Source organism: Bos mutus, chromosome 1, assembly GCF_027580195.1.
Source record: "Bos mutus isolate GX-2022 chromosome 1, NWIPB_WYAK_1.1, whole genome shotgun sequence".
NCBI lineage: Eukaryota > Metazoa > Chordata > Mammalia > Artiodactyla > Bovidae > Bos > Bos mutus.
The window spans coordinates 79,538,546-79,562,717 of NC_091617.1; the positions used below are offsets into that span (position 1 = coordinate 79,538,546).

The 24,172-nt window shown below is 39.7% G+C and overlaps 2 protein-coding genes and 4 non-coding genes across 10 annotated transcripts; 1 reads left to right on the forward strand and 5 right to left on the reverse strand.

Moving 5' to 3' along the window:
- The first annotated feature begins 235 nt into the window (after window positions 1-235).
- RFC4 (replication factor C subunit 4) lies at window positions 236-14,796 on the forward strand. 2 transcript variants are annotated; one of them, XM_014483327.2, is made up of 11 exons: window positions 236-489; window positions 1,592-1,744; window positions 4,673-4,751; window positions 8,474-8,553; window positions 10,171-10,290; window positions 12,506-12,649; window positions 12,821-12,941; window positions 13,426-13,551; window positions 14,287-14,367; window positions 14,441-14,557; window positions 14,647-14,796. In XM_014483327.2, the coding sequence occupies exons 2-11, from the start codon at window positions 1,614-1,616 to the stop codon at window positions 14,740-14,742; spliced, it is 1,095 nt and encodes a 364-aa protein (XP_014338813.2). In that variant the 5' UTR covers window positions 236-489; window positions 1,592-1,613; the 3' UTR covers window positions 14,743-14,796. The 2 variants fall into 2 exon arrangements, with proteins under 2 accessions (XP_014338813.2, XP_005910828.2); XM_005910766.3 differs by lacking the exon at window positions 14,287-14,367.
- Window positions 14,797-14,936: 140 nt separating this feature from the next.
- EIF4A2 (eukaryotic translation initiation factor 4A2) lies at window positions 14,937-21,132 on the reverse strand. 4 transcript variants are annotated; one of them, XR_011464443.1, is made up of 12 exons: window positions 21,039-21,132; window positions 20,197-20,245; window positions 19,976-20,108; window positions 19,544-19,683; window positions 18,620-18,788; window positions 18,416-18,525; window positions 18,057-18,200; window positions 17,619-17,756; window positions 17,285-17,374; window positions 16,834-16,913; window positions 16,289-16,399; window positions 15,438-15,578 (listed from the first exon to the last, which is right to left on the reverse strand). XR_011464443.1 is itself a non-coding variant. In XM_070371898.1 (11 exons), exons 1-11 carry the CDS (start codon window positions 21,065-21,067, stop codon window positions 15,434-15,436), a joined length of 1,227 nt encoding a protein of 408 aa, XP_070227999.1. In that variant the 5' UTR covers window positions 21,068-21,132; the 3' UTR covers window positions 14,937-15,433. The 4 variants fall into 4 exon arrangements, 2 of the variants coding, with proteins under 2 accessions (XP_070227999.1, XP_014338812.2); XR_011464444.1 differs by having other exon boundaries at window positions 15,519-15,578; window positions 16,293-16,399; XM_070371898.1 differs by lacking the exon at window positions 16,289-16,399 and having other exon boundaries at window positions 14,937-15,578.
- On the reverse strand, window positions 17,119-17,258 carry LOC138989486 (small nucleolar RNA SNORA4). The gene has a single exon (XR_011465788.1). It is a non-coding gene; the product is annotated as a small nucleolar RNA SNORA4 (small nucleolar RNA).
- On the reverse strand, window positions 17,442-17,573 carry LOC138989459 (small nucleolar RNA SNORA63). Its single transcript, XR_011465768.1, has one exon. It is a non-coding gene; the product is annotated as a small nucleolar RNA SNORA63 (small nucleolar RNA).
- Window positions 17,841-18,017, reverse strand: LOC138989522 (small nucleolar RNA SNORA81). The gene has a single exon (XR_011465814.1). It is a non-coding gene; the product is annotated as a small nucleolar RNA SNORA81 (small nucleolar RNA).
- LOC138989532 (small nucleolar RNA SNORD2) lies at window positions 19,786-19,854 on the reverse strand. Its single transcript, XR_011465823.1, has one exon. It is a non-coding gene; the product is annotated as a small nucleolar RNA SNORD2 (small nucleolar RNA).
- Window positions 21,133-24,172: the final 3,040 nt, after the last annotated feature.

Consider the following 24,172-nt stretch of genomic DNA (forward strand, 5'->3'; position numbering starts at 1 on the left):
TCTCCTCCAGAAGGCCGTGCTCAAGTTCACTTGCCTGCAGCCTCGAGTCGGAGGGGTGCGCGAGAGAAGGGTGGAGCTTTACTTACACCACCGCATTCATTCCCATCCCACCCACAGCGTACCCGAAGACCCGCGTGTCTCATCAGTTTGAACACTGCAGACTAGGAGGACGCGGCTCCCTTAAGGCTGGGCGCGCGCGGCGGACCGGAAGTGACGTGCCGTGCGGCGTATTCCCGCCCTGCCCTTCGCCGGCGGGAACTCAGGCTGCTGCTGAAGGCGGCAGCTGTTAAGTGTCCCCGCTCTGCGCTCGGGGGTTCCTGGGCCTGAGAGTCTCAGCTTGGGGGACGGAGCTAAGACTTCGTGACCACCTCGCCCTTTCCTTGTCCCGGAAATCTCAGGAACGAGCCGGCGGCGTCCTCGCTCTCCATACGAGCGACTGAAAGGCCCAGGCACTGCCGGGGAACACGCGCGGGGAACCGGGGAGAACAGGTGACCAGCCGGAGAAATTGCGAGGATTACCTTCGCCTTTCTCCATTCTTGCTCCCTCGATGCCCCTGTGATGTCTTCCACCCCTTGCGCACCCCTTGGTGTACGGGTAGCTCAGTCTTATCCTTCAAAGCCCTGCTTTGGATGATACTACAGCCTGTGGCAGGGATGGACTAATCCAACAACGTTGAAAACCTTAGTTTACAGATATTAACACTTTATTTTATTCATTGATTATATACTCCTAATGCTAAGCACAGAGCTATGTGTTTGCACAGTTCTTTTAACTCAGTTGCCTTATGAAATAGGTCTTTAGGTTCTTTTACAGAAGGGGAAACTGGGTCTGATAAATGGTAATTCAGTCACCAAATCTTATAGAGCATCTATCCTGTGCCAGGCCCTGGAAACACAACAGTGAAAAAAAAAATTGCACTTCCAAAAAAAAAAAAAAATTGCCACTAATGCTGGGGATTTTCAGGCAAACTATCCCTAAAAACAGCCTTGTGCTGCTTGGGTGAATGTTTACTTGAATGATAATACTTATCTTCTGGGTGAGATTTTGTAAATTCCTCATGCTTTTCTGCGTTGTTTCGATTTCTTCACATGAGCATGCAATCAGAAAAACAGCTATTTACATTTTAACATCAGTGTCTCCTCTCCCCCAAAAGCTTCTGAAAGCAAGCACAGGCTCTGCCAGTAAAATAGGCTCTTGAGTGGAGCTCTAGGCCCATGAGAAGCAGAGGGTTTTCATTTGTGGTCCTGGTACTCCTCCTAATTTTTGAGTCCATTCTAGGGTCTGAGCAAGAGCTAGGCCGATGACTGTTGAGACCCGTGTACAGTTTGGCCATTAATGCCATTGTACTTAACAAAAAGTTGGAAGGCCTTTTTTCTATAATTCACTCACTGTAAGTAGATTTTAAGTTCCTTTAGCACTTTGGCTTGTTGATGTCCCACTAGTGCTCAGTAGAATGCATTCAGAGGATGCTAGGTCACGGAGTGATGCCCTTCGCGTAGTATTTATTGAATGTCTATACGGGGTTAAGTGTGCTTTCAGGCTATACTTCTTCATAATGGTTTCAAAAGAGCTTTTCCCTTTCTGTCTTAGACCTGGTCAGGGTGAAGTAACCATGCAGGCGTTTCTAAAAGGCGCATCTATCAGCACTAAACCACCGCCGACTAAGGATCGAGGAGTAACTGCCACTGCCAGAAGTAGTGGAGAGAACAAGAAAGCCAAACCTGTTCCGTGGGTGGAAAAATAGTAAGAACACGTATTTTTGTTGAAATAATAAATTACTCTCAGACCAGTTTTGAGTCACTTTTTCTGTTTAACTTAAGAGGAGGATGACTTGCCTTGCTTGTGAAGTGAAGTTGCTCAGTCGCGTCTGACTCTGTGACCCCGTGGACTGTAGGCTACCAGGCTCCTCTGTCCATGGGATTTTCCAGGCAAGAATACTGTAGGGGGTTGCCATTTCCTTCTCTAGGAGATCTTCCGGACCCAGGGATAGAACCCAGGTCTCCCATATTGTAGGCAGGCGCTTTACCATCTGAGCCATGAGGGAAGTCCTTGCCTTGCTTTAGTTCAGTTCAGTCACTCAGTTGTGTCTGACTCTTTGCAACCCCATGAACTGCAGCACGCCAGGCCTCTCTGTCCATCATCAACTCCCTCAGTGCACTCAAACTCACGTCCATCGAGTCGGTGATGCCATCCAACCATCTCATCCTCTGTCGTCCCCTTCTCCTCCTGCCCCCAATCCCTCCCAGCATCAGTCTTTTCCAGTGAGTCAACTCTTCGCATGAGGTGGCCAAAGTACCGGAGTTTCAGCTTTAGCATCATTCCTTCCAAAGAAATCCCAGGACTGGTCTCCTTTAGAATGGACTGGTTGGATCTCCTTGCAGTCCAGGGGACTCTTGAAGAGTCTTCTCCAACACCACAGTTCAAAAGCATCAATTCTTTGGTGCTCAGCTTTCTTCACAGTCCAACTCTCACATCCATACATGACTACTGGAAAAACCATAGCCTTGACTAGACAGACCTTTGTTGGCAAAGTAATATCTCTGCTTTTGAATATGCTATCTAGGTTGGTCATAACTTTCCTTCCAAGGAGTAAGCGTCTTTTAACTTCATGGCTGCAGTCACCATCTGCAGTGATTTTGGAGCCCCAAAAAATAAAACACTGTTTCCACTGTTTTCCCCATCTATTTGCCATGAAGTGATGGGACCAGATGCCATGATCTTAGTTTTTTGAATGTTGAGCTTTAAACCAACTTTTTCACTCTCCTCTTTCACTTTCATCAAGAGGCTTTTTAGTTCCTCTTCAGTTTCTGCCATAAAGGTGGTGTCATCTGCATATCTGAGGTTATTGATATTTCTCCTGGCAACCTTGATTCCAGCTTGTGCTTCTTCCAGTCCAGCGTTTCTCATGATGTACTCTGCATATAAGTTAAATTAAGCAGGGTAACAATATACAGCCTTGACGTACTCCTTTTCCTATTTGGAACCAGTCTGTTGTTCCATGTCCAGTTCTAACTGTTGCTTCCTGACCTGCACACAGGTTTCTCAAGAGGCAGGGTTGCCAATCAGGACTTCCCTAGTGGTCCAGTGGCTCAGACTCCGTCCTCCCAATGCAGAGGGCCCAGGTTCTATCCCTGGTGGGGGAACTAGATCCTAAGAGCTCACATGCCAGAGCAAAAATCAAAGATCCTGTATGCTGTGGCTAAGACCTGGCACAGCCAAATAAACAAATACTATTTTTTTTTTTAAAAATCATCTTTAAAAGAAAATCACCCAATTGTATAAGTCATAGAACCTTGGAACTGAAATGTACTTTAGAATACTCTAGCTCAATTCACTTATTTTCTGCATGAACTACAGCCTTCTCTGTTACTGAGGTCTGTAGTTTTGGGGGCTGAGATACAGCAGTGAAGAAAACAAAGTTTCTATAAGCTGATCATAAGCTCTTAGGAGTTTTGCTTAAGTCCACATAATCTGTTCCTCTTTTCATTACTGGTAACTGGAAATTGTTGAGCTTTTGTTTATACATTTTTGGCAAAAACAACACGATGGGGCTATTAAATTTCAGTCAGTTAAGTGATATTATAACAAGTAGTTGTAACCCCTAGTGTACCCTCAGTTATTACCAAAGAATTGCAGATTACTTAAAGCAAAGTAAGGCCTTCATAAGTTTTGTTTGGCATCAATAATGGTTTTAAAAGTTGGAAATTTCACATAAAAGTCTAGAATCTTTTCATTAAATAAATTACACAAAGGTTAAAATCTAGATTTTCAGCTTCTCAGGAGATTATGCAGCACTGTATTCAGGTTCTCACCTGAAAACACTTAAATGGAATACTGCTCATTCTGGAAAGGTAGTATGTTCCTCACTTCACCATAGTCCCTACTAGTGTCTCTTGTCTTAAACTTGCATTTTTCACTCTTGTTATCTGCCTGGACTCTGCAGGTATTTGAATATGAAACCCTGGTTTATAATACATACTGGTTTTCTAAGGTAACATCTGACATAAATTCTTTCTGGCGTTGGCCTGATTACTTAGAAAAGTATAAATAGAAAAGAGCTTTTGATTAGTTAACTAAGCACTAAAGCCTAACTTTAGTGTTGGATAACTTAGGTTAACATCATTAGTTATGTAAGACAAAAGTTATACTTCATATTGATTAAGCTTATTTTGTTAGTGCTCAAGTGAATAGGTATGTGAATAGGTATGCATTTTTTGTGCACTTAGGTGATAAAAGAAATTGGTTTTAACCAATTAACAACACAGTAACATATATGTAACTGTATTAGCCATAATTGTTATCTATTTTGAGGTTGCTAAATAGGTCTCTTTTCAGCTTAGGTGCAACGAAACATGTTACTTACTAGGCAAGTGTTAACTTTACATTTTGAACCAGTTGGCATTTGTGATGTTATAAAATAAAATCATATTGCATAATTTTTGTAAGCACAACAGATGGAAACAGTGCATCTGGAACAGTGAGGAGTCACTTAATTTCACTCCTAAGTATGTATTTGCCTGAAGTGAATACAGACAGGGTTTCCATATCCAGTTATGAAAGTTTCTCATTTCATTACTGATATGAGAGAATTATCATTGGTATTTTAGCAAAAGGAAAGACTTCTGTGGCTACTGTAATATACTAAATAAGTTTTTTTTTTCCCGCCCACAGTCGACCAAAATGTGTGGATGAAGTTGCTTTCCAGGAAGAAGTGGTTGCAGTCCTTAAAAAGTCTTTAGAAGGAGCTGATGTGAGTAGCATATGCTGTCTGGAGTCCTAAAGTCATTGGGAGATTTGAGAATTCATTCACTCTCTTCCTTCCTTTATAGCTTCCAGTCCCTTTTAAATACTATTCTGTATATACATAGTAGGCCCTTTATTACTATTTGTACAGTGGAGGAGTAGTTCAACAAATATTTGTTGAGCATCTCTTCTATCCTATGGTGGCATGGTTATATGGTACACAAGTAGAGATCATTAAGCAAGATAGACTGGGTCCCTTTGCTCATGAGCTTTCATTTTGGTGGGGAGATAGAATAAACATGTAAGCACAATAAATAAGAGAATTCTGTCCTAGAGGAAATCAACCCTGAATATTCATTGGAAGGACTGATGCTGAAACTGAAGCTCTAATATTTTGGCCATCTGATGTGAAGAGCCTCATTGGAAAAGACCCTGATGCTGGGAAAGATTGAGGGCAAGAGGAGAAGGGAGTGACAGAGGATGAGATGGTTGGATGGCATCACCAACTCAATGGGCATGAGTTTGAGCAAACTCCAGGAGACAGTGAAGGACAGGGAAGTTTGGCGTGCTACAGTCCATGGTTTGCAAAGAGTCAAAAACAACAGCGACTGAACAACAATAGGTACTATGAGGAAGAGTAAAAGATTCTTTGAAACTATGATTGCTCACCTAATTTTAGGATTTGAACTCTCAATACAATACCAAAAAAAAAGTGTTCTGTTTACAGCATCATGTTACCTGCTGTGATATAGGATAAAATGTCCTTGAGTGAGTCTACAGCATCATGTCACCTGCTGTGACATAGGATAAAATGTCCTTGAGTGAGTTGCATTTTCGATTAATTCAGAGACAAGATAAACCCATGTGAAGAATTAGGAGTTTAAAATTGTATAAGGCAAAGTGTTATAAGAGCTTAGTGGAGGAAGGGAAACAGTTGCAGAGGATAGTGTGATGTGGTTTTTGCTGTATTCTGACAGTTTTCTTCCTTCCTTTCAACCTGGCTGTTTTGAATTAGAGATTCTTTAGGTTTTGATGCCATTGTTCTCTTCCTAGAATTACACTGCAACAGTATATATTTGAAAGAAGTTATATTTATAAAACTGTTGAATCTTCTTCACTAGTATTTGTCTTAATTTGATCCACATACCTTTAGCTTTTAATTTTATAATGACATACAATTTAAATTGCATGCTAATATTTACACAGATTGCAGGACATGATGTTTTTTAATTGCTATGATTCATCAACTCCTTAAAAAAATGAAGTGGGATTATGATCCAGTTCTTGACTTTATGGCATCTAATTTACAAGGCTGAATTAAGAATTTTCTTCTTTAACCGCTTGTTCAATAATTTGTGTTTCTTTTCAGATTTAAGTTTTTTGAAACTTAGAGTTGAAGTAATTTTGTAAAGGAAATTAAAATGGATAACCTGTATAGCACAGGGAATTCTGCTTAATATTATATGGCAGCCTGGATGGGAGGGGAGTTTGGGAGAGAATGGATAATTGTATATGTATGATTGAGTCCCTTACCTGTCCATCTGAAACTGTCACAACATTGTTAATCAGCTATATTCCAATACAAATAAATTTTTTTTAAAAAAAGACTAAAGCAAAATAATTCATTCCTTCATTTACACTAAAGAATATTAAAGTAGAATTATAAGAGACTTTTTTTCAGAAATCAATTTTTAGAACTGATATTGCATGTACAGTCCTTGAATGCTCTTTATGTATATATTATCAGACTATTACATAATGTAAGGCTTCATAATTTTACTGTATTTTAAAGAATTTAAAGTATTGTATGTAGTAGTTGACTGGATGAATCATTACAACTACTGAAGTAGTTGGAGCAAAGTAAAAATGAAGTCTTAAAAATGAAGATGGCTGGGAGATTTTGTTTTTGTTTTTAAATAGGGAATCTCATAGTTTGTATCTTAAACTGTATGTTACCAGTGTAACAGTAATAGTTTTTTAATATATTTATGTATTGGTTTATTTACTTCGCACATACTGAGTACTGCAGGAGATACTGAGAACATAGATGTGAGTAGAACAAATAAGATTCAAGCTTTCCATATAGTGAGGTGAACAGGTATTTTAAGTTAAACCCAACAGCTAAATAAATAACAATAAATAATTGCAAATTACATCAAGTGCAACAGAGACCAATGGGAGAATAACAGAAGAGACCCTCCTTAGATTGGGTGGTCAGGGGAGGCGTCTGACTTGTAGTATGGGAGGAGTTGATAAACAGAAGAACGGAGTCAGACTTCAGCTCATGGGGAAGTATATGTGCAAGCCAGAAAGTGCTTAGCTGTTGGAGGCCATTGTGAGTTGGAATCTGGGAGAGAGAGGTGGTGAGAAAATCATGGACATCCTTGTAGGTTATAGTAAGCAAGTTGATTTGGGGATGTGTTTTGCTTTTCTCAGTAGAGTTTGAACATGGTGAATAGCTTTAAGTAGCAAGTAGCGTGGCATCTGATTTGAGTGAGGAATGAATGGATGGGAAGAGGGAGGACGGGGCAAGAGTGGAAGCAAATAAACCTCACTGCTTAGTTTCCTATGTGCAGTGGTTGCCGTACAGGAAAGGACATACTGAAGACTGTAGTTTCACAGAGAAAGACAAATATCATATGATACAGCTTATGTACAGCAATTAAAAAAATATATACAAATAAACTTACTTACAAAACAGAAACAGAGTCACAGACTTAGTACACAAACATATCCTTACCAGAGAGGGGAAGGGTTAGTAGGTAGATGGGGAGTTTGGGATTGACATGTACACACTGCTATATCTAAAATAGAAAGCCAACAAGGACCTACTGTATAGCACAGGGAACTCTGCTTAATATTCTGTAATAACCTAAATGGGGAAAGAATTTGAAAAAAAAAGACACATGCCTATATATAACTGAATCACTCTGCTGTACACCTGAAACTACCAATTATATTCCAATATAAAATCAAAAAAATTTTTAAAGTATACAGTTTCATAACAGTACTTGTTAGAATTTAGTACATTTGTTAATCTGTACCACAGATGAGTTGACTGTTTGATAGGAGCCAAGCCAGCTAGATTTAAGGTTTATAAGAATTAGTTATTTAATCTTATCCTATCTTCTACTGGTGAAATATATGCAGACATCCCTACAGGCGGGGTACATAATCATGATGTGGACTACTGTGTGACAATAGATGCTTTTTATTTTTAATGTTTCTATTCTTGGAACTTTAGCTCATGGAAAGCCCCAGTATGCCATTTTCATTCCTTTTTCCTTGATATTGGCCAAATCCAATTTGGTCAGTGTCCCTTTTGAACCAACTGACATCTTTATAAAATATAAAATCTTGCCCGGTCATGAGTTCAGATGTGAGATAAGGAACTGACAGAAGCTCAGGATTTCATTCACAAATAGGAGGTTTTTAATTCCAGCTTTGAAAATCCCACCTAAGTATTAGATTAGATATAGAACAATTGTAAGTATTGATTCAGTTTAAGATACTAGAAAGACATCTTTGGGAAAAATGATAGTGTTTGTGAAAAAGCAGGATTTAGTACTATTATTACTGTAATACCAGTTATATTAAGAAATCTTTGTTTTCAGACATATATGCGCTATTAAGGAAGTCATTGTACTCTTCCATAGACATTTTCAGTCACTTTTAACCTGGGTGCATCAGAATATAATTTTTTTAAAAATAAAATCTTAACTTCTGCAGCTCCCTAATCTCTTGTTTTACGGGCCACCTGGAACTGGAAAAACATCAACTATTTTGGCAGCAGCTAGGGAACTCTTCGGGTAAGTTGAAATCTCTCTCTTTCTCTTTTAAGACTTGACACTAAGAACCTCTGGTACTGCTTTTCTTTCTCTAAAACTTTGCACTTGGTTTTTCTGTGAGTTTGTTGTTGGGTTGTTGTTCAAGCGTTTGAATGTACAAGGAGCCTTGTGATTTTTTTTCATCACTTTAAAACTCATTGTCATTTTGGAGACTAGAGAACCCTATCTGCAGTCATGCTGATAATTTCATTACTCTTAATGGTCATGTTCATGTCTGTGTCATAGAATTTGCTGTTTTGATGCTACTGATGTGGACCACCCCTTCTTGAGTTCTTTCTTGCTCTGGACTTCCCAGGGCCTGCCTCTAAAGTGGCTGGGCCAGCTTCATGCCCTCAAGTATCCTAAGTGTAAGCAGAGTGTCCTAGTTGATGCAGTATGATTCCAGGTACAGCAGAAAATCTCTGTGAGCCACCTTCTTAGAGTCCTCTTCCTAGACTGACTGTGTTTAGCTTAGCCAGCTGTTACAGTAGCGGGGGCCGGAGCCCTGTATTTAAAGTTAAAAGATATATTTCAGCCCCTATATGGTATCCATGCAACATGCACCAACATAACAGCAGCTATCTTTAATTTGTCCAGGATTTTAATATCAGGCATATGGCCTAAGGGTACATTTGAAATCCTGCACATGAAAATAATTAGATGCCTCTGAAACCACCAAATACGTAAGGATAATCAGTTCTGTTGAGATGTCAAGGAAGACAAAAGGGGAAGCTGCTCTGAACCTAGTATTTTGACAGCAACATTTGTTTTCTCAAGAAAATTTTAAAGGAGCTTTTTTGATTAATTCCACAACTCAGATCCAGTCTGAACCATCCTTAGCAATGCAGTCATAAAGAAGCTGTTAAGTATAGTTTACTATTAGTTGTTCTAGAGTAAGTTTTATATATTTTTATATATATATATGTATGTTATGTGTATATATATACACACACATAGAAAAATAACTAGAAGGAAGTATTAAAACAGTGGTTTAGCAGGATATGCCAGGTGTTTTTATTTTCTTCTAAATTCTCAGATTTTCCTACAAGAGCTAATTTTAATAATTTTTAAAAAGAACTAAAAAGTAAATAAATAAACTTCATATTTGGATCCAGTAGTTTTCCTTATAGCAAGATACTTTTTGGAAAGAATTCAAAATATGCTACATTGCACCTTCATTTTAAATTGTAACATATTTAAAACTAAATGTTTAACACTGGAAGGATGTTACCAGTCTTAGGTTAGAAAGTCACAGCTATTAAAATGGTTTTTACAGTGTTTATCATGATATGGCAAGATGTTTATGAACAGTACAAAGCGGAAAATTGATTTAAAATTTAGCACAGTATGTGGTATCATCTACCTTTTTTTTTAATGTATCAGAAAAAAGCTAGAATGTTTAAAAAAAAAAAAGAAAAAAGCTAGAATGTTAACTGTATGACTTTGCAAAAGAGAAAATACAGGACTGTGTGCCTTATATCCATATTGTTAACTAGGTGTATTTTAAACTATTGAAAAATGTACAGATGTTAAAATATGGTTTAAACCTGGTTTACTTATGTGCTCTATGATGTTTCTCTTTTTTTTATTTTGACATAGGCCTGAACTTTTTCGATTAAGAGTTCTTGAGTTAAATGCATCTGATGAACGTGGAATACAAGTAGTTAGAGAGAAAGTTAAGAATTTTGCCCAATTAACTGTGTCAGGAAGCCGTTCAGAGTAAGTAAGCTCACCTTCCCTTTTTTATACCGTGTCTTTTTATTTGTTTAAAATACATTTCTGCCAAAATTTCAACTTTTTTCATATTAGATCATATTATTTAAAATTAGAAATGACTTTTCCATTAGTAACTAATTTTAAGTTATTTAGCTATCAGGGGTTTTTAGTTGATATTTTGTCTAAGGAGTATTCATTAGTCAAATATGGTTTGGTGGTACACTCAAATAAAAATCCTGATTTTTAATAATAATTCAATAGGGATGTTTAGTCAACTACATATACTCCTTAGGTGGCAAAGTTCAAAGGTTGAATTTTTGGTACCTGGCATATATTTAATTTTATATGAGAGCACACTTGAGAATTTATAGAAAGTGAATGACAGTTTTTGATATCTACCTTGGATTGACAATATATATATATCATGTACTTGATAAGGGACTTAGATCAAGAATAAAGAATTCTTACAACTCAGTAATAAAAAGACAACCCAATTTAAAAATGGGCAAAGGATGTGAATAGGCATTACTCCAAGGAAGATGTTGCTGTTGTTGAGTTGCTAAGTCATGTCCAACTCTTTTGAAACCCCATGGACTGTAGCCCACCAGGCTCCTCTATCCATGAGGTTTCCCAGGTAAGAATATTGGAGTGGATTGCCATTTCCTCCTCCAAGGGATCTTCCCAACCCAGGGATTGAACCTGAGTCTTCTGCATTAGCCAACAGGTTCTTTACCACTGAGCCACCAAGGAAGCCCAGGGATGATAAACAAATGGTCAATAAGCATATCTAAACATGCTCATCAACATCATGAGCCATTCAGTTCAGTTCAGTCACTCAGTCGTGTCCGACTCTATGCGACCCCATGAATCACAGCACGCCAGGCCTCCCTGTCCATCACCATCTCCTGGAGTTCACTCAGACTCACATCCATCGAGTCAGTGATGCCATCCAGCCATCTCATCCTCTGTCGTCCCCTTTTCCCCCTGCCCCCAATCCCTCCCAGCATCAGAGTCTTTTCCATGAGTCAACTCTTCGCATGAGGTGGCCAAAGTACTGGAGTTTCAGCTTTAGCATCATTCCTTCCAAGGAATACCCAGGGCTGATCTCCTGTAGAATGGACTGGTTGGATCTCCTTTTCCAAGGGACTCTCAAGAGTCTTTTCCAACACCACAGTTCAAAAGCATCAGTTCTTTGGTGCTCAGCTTTCTTCACAGTCCAACTTTCCCATCCATACATGACTGCTGGAAAAACCATAGCCTTGACTAGATGGGAGAAATGCAAATCAAAACCATGTTGAAATACCATTTACACCCATGTAGAATGGCTATATGGAGAAGGCAGTGGCACCCCACTCCAGTACTCTTGCCTGGAAAATCCCATGGATGGAGGAGCCTGGTAGGCTGCAGTCCATGGGGTCACAAAGCGTCAGACACGACTGAGCGACTTCACTTTCATGCATTGGAGAAGGAAATGGCAACCCACTCCAGTGTTCTTGCCTGGAGAATCCCAGGGATGGCAGAGCCTGGTGGGCTGCCGTCTATGGGGTCGCACAGAGTCGGACACAACTGAAGTGACTTACAGCAGCAGCAGCAGAATGGCTATAATCAAAAAGACAGAAAACAACTGGTATTACAAAGGATGTGGAGAAATCAGAACTCTTGTACATTGCTGGTTGTAATGTAAAATGGCACAGCCACTTTGAAAACAGTTGGCAGTTCCTCTAAAAGTTAAATATGACCCAGCAATTCCAGCCCTACAATATGTACTGACAGGATATGAAAATATATACACATGTACACAAATGTTTATAGCTGCAGCTTTCATAATAGTCAGAACATGGGGAAAACCCAATATCCATCAGCTAAAGAATGGACGAATGAAAGATAGTATGTTCATCCATTTGGCAATAAAAGGAATTGAAATATGAGTTACAACATGGTTGAACCTTAAAAAACATTACATTAAGCGAAAGAAGCCAGTCACAAAAGACAGCATATTATGTTGACAATATGATTCCATTTGTGTTAAATGTCCAGAATAGGCAAACCTGTGGAAACAGAAGGTAGAGATTCCTGATTGCCTATGGCTGGAAAAGATGGGAGAGAAGAGAAATGACTCCTGATGGGCACAGGGTTTCCTTTTGGAGTGATGAGAACATTCTAAAGTAGATTGTGATAATGATGTGTGAATTAACTCCTGTGTATTTCTCTGAATCAGTGGAAAGCCATGTCCTCCTTTTAAAATTGTGATTCTGGATGAAGCAGATTCTATGACCTCAGCTGCTCAGGCAGCTTTAAGACGTACCATGGAGAAAGAGTCTAAAACCACCCGATTCTGTCTCATCTGTAACTATGTCAGCCGGTATGTATATTGCCCTAAAGATAGATACCAGGGAGCCTTACTTTGATAGCCCCTAACAGAGGAAAAAAATGTTTCAAGGTTACCCTTAGTTTCCCCTTCATCAAATCTTGTTCTTAATTATTTGGGGGAGTTTTTGTAGACAATGACTTGTTTTTTTCCAATGTTTTACAGAATAATTGAACCTCTGACCTCTAGATGTTCTAAATTCCGCTTCAAACCTCTGTCAGATAAAATTCAGCAGCAGCGGTTACTAGACATTGCTGATAAAGAACATGTCAAAATTAGCAATGAGGTAATTACTGTTACTGTTACAGCTACTGTAAATTAGTAATGCCTTTGATGAATGCCTATGAAGAGGCCCTTTCTGAAAAGTCAATTTTGTATTGCTTCAATTTGTGATGCCAGTTGCTCAACCAAAGGTAAATGAATAGCTGGAATGTCTAGGAATTACAGGTTCAGCCTTACTGTTGCTATTAGAAATTTATTGTCTGTCAATATTGCAGACTCAAAGCTGAGGCAGATTTCATACAGACTACAAATTCTTCAACAGCAAACCTCTGCATAGTCATTACTAATACTTCTGTGCAAGAATTAGGTATGATGCAATTCTGGTAGTGATAGAATATATACACCCCTTATTCATTGTAACAGAATTCAACCATAATTTATGTAATCAAGGCTGTCTCCATTAATCCTGCCACTACAGAATTGACATTCTTTATTAAATTCATCCTTAATTGGCCATTACAGATTAAGAACAACTTTTTTCTCTTTAGGGAATAGCTTATCTTGTTCAAGTGTCAGAAGGAGACTTAAGAAAAGCCATTACATTTCTTCAAAGTGCTACTCGACTAACTGGTGGAAAGGAAGTCACAAAAAAAGTGATCACAGATATTGCTGGGGTAAGAGCACTGGGTATCCTGAAATTATTGTAGTTGACTTTTTTGTGACTTGACTTTACTTCAGCAAGTAAGAGTGCTTATTATGTGCTGTCTATTCAAGCTGCTTCAACAAATGCCATAGACTGGTATATAAACAGAATTCTCAGTTCTAAAGGCTGGGAATTAAAGTGCCCACAGAGCCAGTGTTGAGGACATACTTCCTAATTCAGACCCATTGATACCTCCCTGCATCCTTCTATGGTAAAGGAATATTTCCTAAGGGCATAAATTCAATTTTCGAGAGCTGCACTCATGACTGTAATCACCTCCCAGTGGTGTCACCTCCAAATACTATCATGTTTAGTCTGTAGCTTATAGTAGTAGCTAGGGAGTATCAGAATGCAGGCAGGGATGTGGCAGTTAAATTTTAAAGGGTGGGCCCTATCCAAGGGGTAAGTGACTAAAGGAATTCTCTTGTGCCACACCCTTGTTTTCAGATAGTACTTTCCAAACATAGCTCAACTGATCAACTAGCTCTGTATTGACATCTTGGAGAAAGGATTTTGTAAATGCCTTCCTCTGGTTATATGGCAGTGCCTGATCTTTATGCATTGGTATATATATATATATATTTAATCAAGGCTGGACCTACCTATCCAGCTACAAAACATGTGCTGCCTGAAGCATTTAACAGGGAGTAGGTACAAGACTGGTAAGAGAAGTCAACTGTCTTCACCCAGAAACTAATTCTTTTAGGTAGTACCAGCTAAGACAATTGATGGAGTATTTGCTGCCTGTCAGAGTGGCTCTTTCGACAAACTAGAAGCTGTGGTAAAGGTAAAGTGACTTTACTAGCCTTGGGGAAGGGTGAAGGGATAATAATGCTAAAATATATGTGTTTTGGTTATAGGACTTAATAAATGAGGGTCATGCAGCAACTCAACTTGTAAATCAACTCCATGATGTGGTGGTAGAAAATGATAACCTTTCTGATAAACAGAAGTCTATTATTACAGAAAAACTTGCTGTAAGTAGGCATTTTCTACATTTCAGCACAACATACACACCACACCCACAAAAGGGCAGTTTTACTTACAATGTTTCATTTTCTTGTAGGAAGTTGATAAATGCTTAGCAGACGGTGCTGATGAACATCTGCAGCTGATCAGCCTCTGTGCTACTGTGATGCAGCAGTTAACTCAGAATTGCTAGAACTATGTTCAGTATGTATTTCATAAACAATTTATAATAAAAATAACCAAAGCACCTTTAAAGTGAATATACAATTTATTTAACATTCAAACTTCATTAAGACATGTGCAATATGGCAATTTTACTGGGGGTTTAACCCTACCTAGGATGATTGCTTGCTGGGGCTTAGCAACAGGGTCCAGTTCACACTTAGCACTAATTAAATACTTTATTGAATAAATATAATACCAAACAAAATGCATTCAAATGCTAAAAAAAAATCAATTTTAAAGGCCTTTCTATTCAGGCTAATGACAAACACAATAAAGGCAGATATGCTAGTTTAACATAATTGGCTGATTTTATACAGCACTTATATCTTTTAGTCCACAAGTATATTATTAAATGATAGAGAACATCTAATACAACCATTTCTACAGAACTAGGAAATAAATTTCTAAGAAAGAAAGATTTTACAGACCCCATCTTTTATACCCACCCCAACAGTCTAACTCTAAAGAGGATAAAGCCAATGACTTTCCTCACAAGAGCTCACGACTAATGTCGCTTTGCTATCAAAATCTGTATTTCTGATCCGTTATGAGCATTGAGACAAGATTCAAATATTCCCAACGAAAGAAGCACAATGCACGTTGTGATCGCCTATTCAGCAACAGCGAGCACTGCATTCAAAACTATCTCATCCCAGGAATTAAATAAGGTCGGCCACATTCATTGGCATTTCCTCCACTGTAGTATTGTAGAAAGTCTCAATGTCACGAAGAATCCTCTTGTCTTCTTCAGTAACAAAGTTTATAGCCACACCTTTCCTCCCAAATCGACCCCCTCTGCCAATTCTGTGTGAGGAAAAGAAATCAGTCATTAGAATACATTACTTCTCACATGCTGCATGAACTACTGAACATGATGATCCACTTGTTAACCATCAGCTGCTGTTTACTTATCAAGGTTATAGTTCGTGCTTCTAATTGGAGCACTAGCTGCTCATCAATATCTAGAGAAAAAAATCTTCCTCTGCAGTTAGTGCCAAAAGGATTCAAGGCTTGTCTGGCTGCAAAATGAGATTTCATCAGGTGTTTTGAGCATTACTTTTTTTTTTTAAAGCAGATGACAGTATTGTGTTTGGGGTAGTGAATTTAAAGCCCATACCAAAGTGGGCCAGCCAAGAGCAGATGTCGGCCTGGGACAGATGTAAAACACCAGGGATAAAACAAAGAAGTTATGTAATCCATTTCGACGCACTCCTGGAACTGTAAACTGCAAATACAAATGCTTTAAGGTTAACTATTGTCTGAAACCTAACAACTTTTTCCAGTGGGAAAACAAGTATTTGGTATGGTAACCCAAACTTATCACTGCTTTTTTGCTCAGTTTCACACGTTGTAACTCAAATTACTCAAACGTGTTACCTCCAAAACATCTCTCTAACCTTCCTGATAGAAACCAGACAATACAAACCACCTAACAGGCTAATATACAAAATGCCTTAGCTGGAGCATGTTAAAATATCAAATAATCATGACAAAAAAAAAACAAGTATAAATACCGACTCGCTCTTTATTCAAACAGTGTGCTGTTTCGCTTATGATTCCACGTCCTAAATTACGTCAACGCCGTTTCTGAGTGCCATCTCGTCATCAACTGCTGCTATCGACTCCTGTATTTTTTAAAAAGTCTTTTTTTACATCATATAACAAAGTACAATTCAATTTACTTAGGGATAAAGCCACTATAACTAAACCAGGGACTGCTCAAATTGCTACCAGACAACACCAAGAAAATCCCAACTATAGAGGAATCACCAAGAAATCACATGGACACAAGAGCATCACTAAAAATAAAGCTCCAAAGTAAGACCAACAGATCTAAAACAACCTGATCTGTATACTGTGGAGTCCACGATTTGGGCAACATTCACAACTGTTTTCCCACTGTGTACAATCTTCCCAAGTACAGTTTTGATTATATCCTACCAAGTCACTGTCTTAATACTTAATTCCCTGATTTGAAGTTACCTTTCAGACAATTTAGTCAGTAGAAAAGCAATGAGTTACACCAATACATTACTAAGTCAAGATGCCATCTACTCACCTGTGAATATAATTTTCACGATTGGTAGGTAGATCATAGTTTATAACCAATGACACTTGTTGCACATCAATTCCACGAGCCTGAAATACAGTGATAATGATGTTCAAATTCTATGTAATATAGGGGCTTCCCTGGTGGCTCAGCAGTAAAAATCTGCCTGCAGTGAATGAAGGAGATGTGGGTTCAATTCCTGAGGTCCCCTGGGGAAGGAAATGACAACCCACTCCTATATTCTTGCTAGGGAAATTCCATGAGCAGACGAGCCTGGTGGGCTACAGTCCGTGCGATGTAGGCCACAAAATAGTAATGAACTATATACTAAGTAGTATAGCTCACTGTGGAGCGTGGCCTTCTTTATTCTCCCAAATAGCCTGAAGTTGGTAAAGGCCATTAAAAACCTTCCCCCAATAACAAACTTTTGGTGGACTAAAAAGAGCATTAAGAGACTTACCAACAGGTCAGTAGTGATCAGAACACGGCTTGACCCTGATCGAAATTCCCTCATGATAACATCTCTTTCTTTCTGGTCCATGTCACCATGCTGCAAAGTAACAAACCTATTAATTCAAGAATCACCAATCAAATCAGTAACTTAAAACTTTATCAACATGTATGAGACCAAGCGTCCCTGGCTGCTACTGAAGCATAGCAGACAGGTATAGTAAAGAAACAACTTTATTTTTAGCAGGGGGAACGACAACACAGCACTTAGCAGCTATATTGTAGTCTAAATCCTGCTTTAGTAGAGGCTTCAATTACCAGTACTAGGTTAGAATACCTCTTACCAGGGCAGAAACTGTGAAGTCCCTGGCATGCATTTTCTCTGTGAGCCAGTCCACCTTGCGCCTTGTATTGAGAAAAATAACAGCCTGGGTAATTGTCAGTGTCTCGTACAAGTCACAAAGTGTATCCAACTTCCATTCCTACAGTATTTCAAAGAGAAAGTAACAGTCATGAACTTTCCAACTTACATTCTTTAAAAACTCATTTATTACATTGGTCTAATGACATATTGCACCAAATCTTAAGACAAAGGACACTGGACATTAAGAAAGAGGTCCACCCCAGTCTTTACAATCTAGTGCAGTTCCTCTTCTTCTTGTGTAATACTCTGCTAGCATTATTACAAAAACCAAGGCTATCTTGGTTTCTGTAATTTTAGCACAGTGCTTATACAAGAAGGTAAAAACCTAACTTTTTATTTTAACAATTACAAAAATTACCTCTCTTTCAACATTAATATAAAACTGTTTGATTCCTTCAAGGGTCAATTCTTCCTTTTTCACCAAAATTCGAATTGGATCTCTCATGAATTTTTTGGTCACTTCCAACACATCCGTTGGCATTGTGGCAGAAAGCAACACCACCTTAAAAAGATTTGTCACACGTCGTTAGCACAACTTCCACAATACTCAAGGGAAAACATTTTAAAGTCAAGCACCCCTGAACGTGGAATTATGCCAGACTAAAGTAAGTTATGCATCAGTCGCTGTTAAGTAGGGGGAATGACACAGAACACTTCAACTGTAATAGTGCCTGTGTTTAATCTCCAGCAATTTTAGGAGACTGAAACAAAGCTCACCTGAATACTAGTATTTAATTTTTGGAAAATCTCATAGATTTGATCCTTAAACCCTCGGCTCAGCATTTCATCTGCTTCATCCAAAACGAACATTTTGATCCATTTTGGAGCTGTTAAAAAATACAGTCATGCCATCATATCTAAATTCTCAGGCATACTATTTGCTTTATTATAATAAAAACTTTACTCATCAGCAATACTTACAGAGATATCTTCTGTTTAACATATCAAACACTCTCCCTGGTGTTCCAACAACAATATGTGGTGCTTCAGCCTGCAGTTTTTGCATTTCATTTCGAACATTTGTTCCACCAATGCAGGCATGACAAGTTGCTCCCATATAATCTCCAAGTGCCAGAATTACCTTTTGGATCTGAAAGCCAAAAGCCTTAATTATTATCCTGCAGAATTACAGGCTTGTGACTAAACTTCAAAAGCATAATGGCAAATATCTGGTCTGCAAATAGCTTTAATTGCATGCACAGCACTTAACTACTTCCAAGCTTAAAATGCAGACCAATCTAACTACCTCAAAATAGACTTCTGTGAAAACATCTTGTGCCTCAAACTTTGAATCCTAATGCCCCAGGTATCAGCTAGGTAAAATACTTCCTGCACTATCCTCCACTGTGTAGCAAAGTGTAAGTAGTGATAAAAAAGTAGCAGATTTAGCTGGAAGTTAATATTTATCCCTGAAGGATACTGCGACTTAATAATCTTGGCCTTAATAAAGCCTACAGGTATATTAGCAAGGCTTTACTTCAAAGCCAATAGAGCAGTGAGCTTTGAAAACGCAGCATGCAACAGATGTACCACAAACTACTAAGACTGTCAAAGGAGATTTTATCACTGCAGTTTTCATGTTGCACAACTGCAAACTTAAAAATGAAAACGGGTCTAGTCCACCCTGAACAGAAACCTCCAGTTTCTCAATCTGTTACACAACCCTGCAAACCATACCTGCACACCCAGTTCCTGTCTAGCTTTCAACAAAACTCCCTGCATGCATGGACAGTTAAAAGGAGGGCTCTATAGGACAAATTTATACTAAGCTTTAAATTCTTCACAGTTGTGAAACCTGAAACCTATGCAACACGCAAGCAGTTTTTTCAACTACACTATCAATACCTGTTGAGCCAGTTCTCTGGTGGGGGCCAATACTAGTGCTTGGGTCTCCTTGAACTCAATCTCCAACTGTTGCAGGATGGAAATAGCAAATGTGGCTGTCTTGCCAGTACCTGACTGAGCTTGAGCAATCACATCATACCCTAAAAAAAGTAGGATACATATTTACCGATCCCACATCAAACCGTTACTTCTAGTTCACACCATGTATTCCCTTTGGAACATGAATTATGCCCAAACAATAAAAGTGATCAGCAATGAGTATTCTCTTCATTTCAGGTCAGTCCCGAAAGATGATTGCCATCATTTCACTTTAAGGAATACATATAAGTGCTAGTTTCCCAAAAGGTAATTTTCCCATATTAGAGGGGAAAAGATCCAGGTCTATGTTGAACAGTTAACTCGTTTTTAAGAAGTGTCAACACGTTCTTTTACCTTTAATACATGGAATAATAGCTCTCTGCTGAATAGCTGATGGCTTCTCAAAACCATAAGCATAGATGCCCCGAAGAAGAGACTCCTTTAAGTTCATATCATCAAAGTTATCAACAATCTCATTCCAGTTGCTCTGCAAGTTAAAAAAAAAAAAATAAAGGAATAAATGGGATGAACCAACCCACCTTTCCAAAGTTCCAAATTCCACATCTATTTCTTACCTCGATGACACCATCGGGGTCCATTCCCTCTGGGCCGCCATGTTCTCTGCTGACAAAAATACTGCAGTTAGAGAACTCCCTTCCCCATAACCCCAAAACTGCACATTCAGGGCGATAAAAGCCTTTTCATAACCGGTCTCACCCGGTCGCCCTCCCCGGCACGTGTAAACTTTCCAAACGATCAAAGGAAGATGGTGCCGCAGGGCACAAGACGTACAGCGCGCCCACTCAAAGGTTAGCAACCAGGGACGCCCTGAAACCCTACGGACGCAGGCCCTTCCCCCCAGGCCCGAGCGCTCCCCTCTCGGCCACGGACCATCTCGCGAGAGCTCCACGCGCCGAGCTCCGCCCCTAACACTGCGCAAGCCGGGGTGATTGACGCGGGCCAAGGCCCGGCAAGGCCTTGCCAACGGTTCGCCGGGAACGTGTGGCCCACCCAGCCCGGCCTCTAGCCGCCGCCGTCCTACCCCTACCCACACCTATCGTCTAGCGCTCCCAAACCGCGCGGCTGGCCGCGAATAAAGCTTCGGGCCCCAGTTATACTATACCGACTGCGGACTGCGCCACGGCTTCCACTAAACGCCGGGCTCCGCAGAGGCAGGGGAAACGGCCGCGATTTCAAGGCGTATTTGGGAAAACACACTCTTTTACCACCCCGTTTTCATACTTTTACCCCACAACCTAAGCCCTACCCACCATGGAAGCTTCTCGAAGGACACTGGGGTACTGTACCCCAAGGCAATGCCTAAAACCCAGAATTCCCTGCCTCCTGACCACCTATTACAACCTCCACCGGCGCCTTAGGACCTATACCACAGAGCACCACCGAGGAACCGCCATACCTGTTATAATCCGCGGAGCCACCAGACATGATCCGAAGAACCACTCAGTGCCGGACTGAAAAGACAGCCGGGCCGCGCCACCCGTTTTTTATAGGCTCGCGGCCGGAACCCGTTTTCTGCGGAGGAATTTTCCTTCGCGCTTCGGCAGCCACAAAATTGAGACCCTAAAGTGCTTATCTCAGAAAATATCCTAAGCAAATCGGTGTTAAAGCCCAAATTAGGTTATTTGCCGATATTACAGGGCTGCTGAGAATCCCAGGACCTTGGGGAAGGTTGGAACTCTTTGCTCTGCAGCGGAAGAATATTGCAGCAAGCGGTGGGCCGACCTCGTTCCAGGCCCGCCCTGTTCCTACGGGGTTTCCGCATCCCCGAAGCAGAGGCAGCTGGGGCTCTGGACAGGACCGAGAGAAGGAAAGCTGGGGCGCCCGGGGCTCTGGGTTCCCCCGGCTTCCCCTCCGGTTAGTGGGGCCAAGCTCGCCAATCCCGCGGCGCTCCGTGCCGGAGGGGCAGGCAAGTCTCTACGCTGCGCTGGAGGGGACTCGGGTTATTCCGCCTGTTCCCACCAATACCTGACTTGAAGATGAAGAGCCTCCTGGCCTTTCGCCGGAGCATTTAACATCCTGCAGACCCTGACTATGTGAAATTACTGCTTCGGAAAATGTCGGCCACCCAACATGTCCTGGAAGGTCCCGTTTACCGTGTATTGTGCAAGGCGAGAAGAAATTGTGTGCTCTGCACATATCTCTGGGGTAGCCAGCTCTATTCTTCTCATGTTGCCTCTGGTCTTTTCTTAATTTCTCTTTAATACAATGCTTATAATATTTTAACAGGCGTGAGAAATGGCAGATAAAATCATTGTAAACTTTTGCAAATATAGGGGTGATATTCCTTGAAACGCCAGAATTTAAATGGATACTTCCTCGCCAGGTACAGCTCCATGCTGCTTTGGAATTACATAGGTTTTGGTTCTGGTCTTTTTTTTTTTTTTTTCCCCCTAAAGGTTTTTTGAATTGTAACTGCTTGTATATAATGAATGTTGATTTATTGAAACTGAGAGCAATATAATCCTTGCTGTTTAATTAAGCTCCATGATTCGTAAAGCTCTAGAGGTTTTCCAACTGTAGCCCTAAGCCAGACTCGTTAATAAAAACAAAGAGAATAGTATGTTTAGTCATCTAACTTTAAAATACAGTCCCACTCATACCGCAAGATAGCACGAATACTCAAGAAAATATTTTCTCATTAATTCAGAAGGACGGCCTAAAGTATGATAACTAGAAAAAAAATGACTCAACTTTGTACATTTGTGTATTATATTCAACATAGTTGGTTCTAAATACCTCTTTTTTTTCTTAAAACAATTATTTTTCATAAAGTTATCATGATGGAAATTCTGACCAAAAGTTATACCCAGATGACAAAGTATACTTGGCCCTCCATCCAGGGATTTCGCTCCCAATCCATCCCTTTATAATGTTCAAATCCAGATTTGAAATAATGCCAGACATTTTCTGAGAATGGAGATCAGAGGTCCTTGTTGGCTCATCCAAAACCTACTAAAAATCTGGGATCCAGGAAACTGAAGAAAATACTTAATTAGAAATGTGGCCAACAGTTAAGTCTCACTTGAGTCTTTACCATGAATCAGTCAACCATGGGGGAAATCAATCAACAATTAACACCTAATTGTTGAGTGATTTCCTTAGGTTTAGCACTACTGTTAAATGCTGTGGAGGATTTCCAGAGTATCTTAACAGGAAATAATCAAGGACTAAAACTCTGGTTTTAGGTCACAGTTGCTCAAGGGGTTTCAAGGTAAGAAAGCTCCTTAATCTAAAATTCAGCAAAAATCCAGACCCACGTACCCTGCAAGTCTAAAATGTATTTCAAATAAATGCTGTGTTTACTACATTTTCAAGTGCTTACTCAATAACATTAATAAAAAATGAGATAAAGACACAAACAAAAGACACTTTAACAAAGTTTTGCATATCAACACAGAGCATACTGTTAAACTTTTTTACTTACCCAAGATCTAAAATTAGATGGCCGTCTCTAAGTCAACTACAAACTGCTTCTTTGCTAAGCTGGAACGTAGGAGGCTATTTGTACTGCAAATATACTAAAACTAGGCTTCTATCCCTTTGTGAGCCACAATTGTAAATCTATCTAGCAATTTTAAGTCAATGTTCAGCAGAGGAATCAAGGAATTAGTATGGGTTTGTCAGTATGACATGAAAAAACAGTAACAAAACATTAAAAGAGTATGCTTTATGTCGGGTGATGTCACCCTATAGAAAGGACCAAGTATTCTCATGATTCAACAACATTCAACAACTACATTGTGTGCCTTCTTGCCAATCTAACATTGGTTTAAGGCCTCAGTTGATTTTTAAGTAACAGCTATGCATTTAAAGCAATGTCTTGGTAAACTATTGATACACAAAAGTTTGTTAAGGTGTGTTTGGATCTTTTGGACTGGCTTCTCTGGTGGCTCAGGTAGTAAAGCATCTGCCTACAGGAGAGTTGGGTTTGATCCCTGGGTCAGTAGAATCCCTTGGAGAAGGGAATGGCTACCCACTCCAGTATTCTTGCCTGGATAAGTCCATGGACAGAGGGGCCTGGCAGGCTATCCAGGGGGTCACAAAGAATCAGGCATAACAGAATAACTTTCACTTTGGATCTTTAATTCATTTATTACTTATTAATGTTGTCTATTATTTAGTAAATACATAAGATAATACATCCATCTATAAGTGTTTAGAAAGAATTGCCTTGAACTGGTCAGGAACAGTGCCTCTTTATTATTCAGTTACTGGAGGAAATTAAGAGGCTAGATTCTGCTTGAATGACGGCAATGTCCACGGAAGCAGTTTGGACAGTGGCACTCACTGCCGCATTCTTCACAATAACTTTTTTTTCCTTTGCTGCTTGGCTTATGGGATCTTAGTTCCCTAATCATAGATTGAACCTGGGCCTTTGGCACTGAAATTACTGAGTCCTAACCACAGGACCACAGTGAGAAAGTTGGCTTAAAGCTCAACCTTCAGAAAACGAAGATCATGGCATCCGGTTCCATCACTTCATGGGAAATAGATGGGGAAACAGGGGAAACAGTTCAGACTTTATTTTTT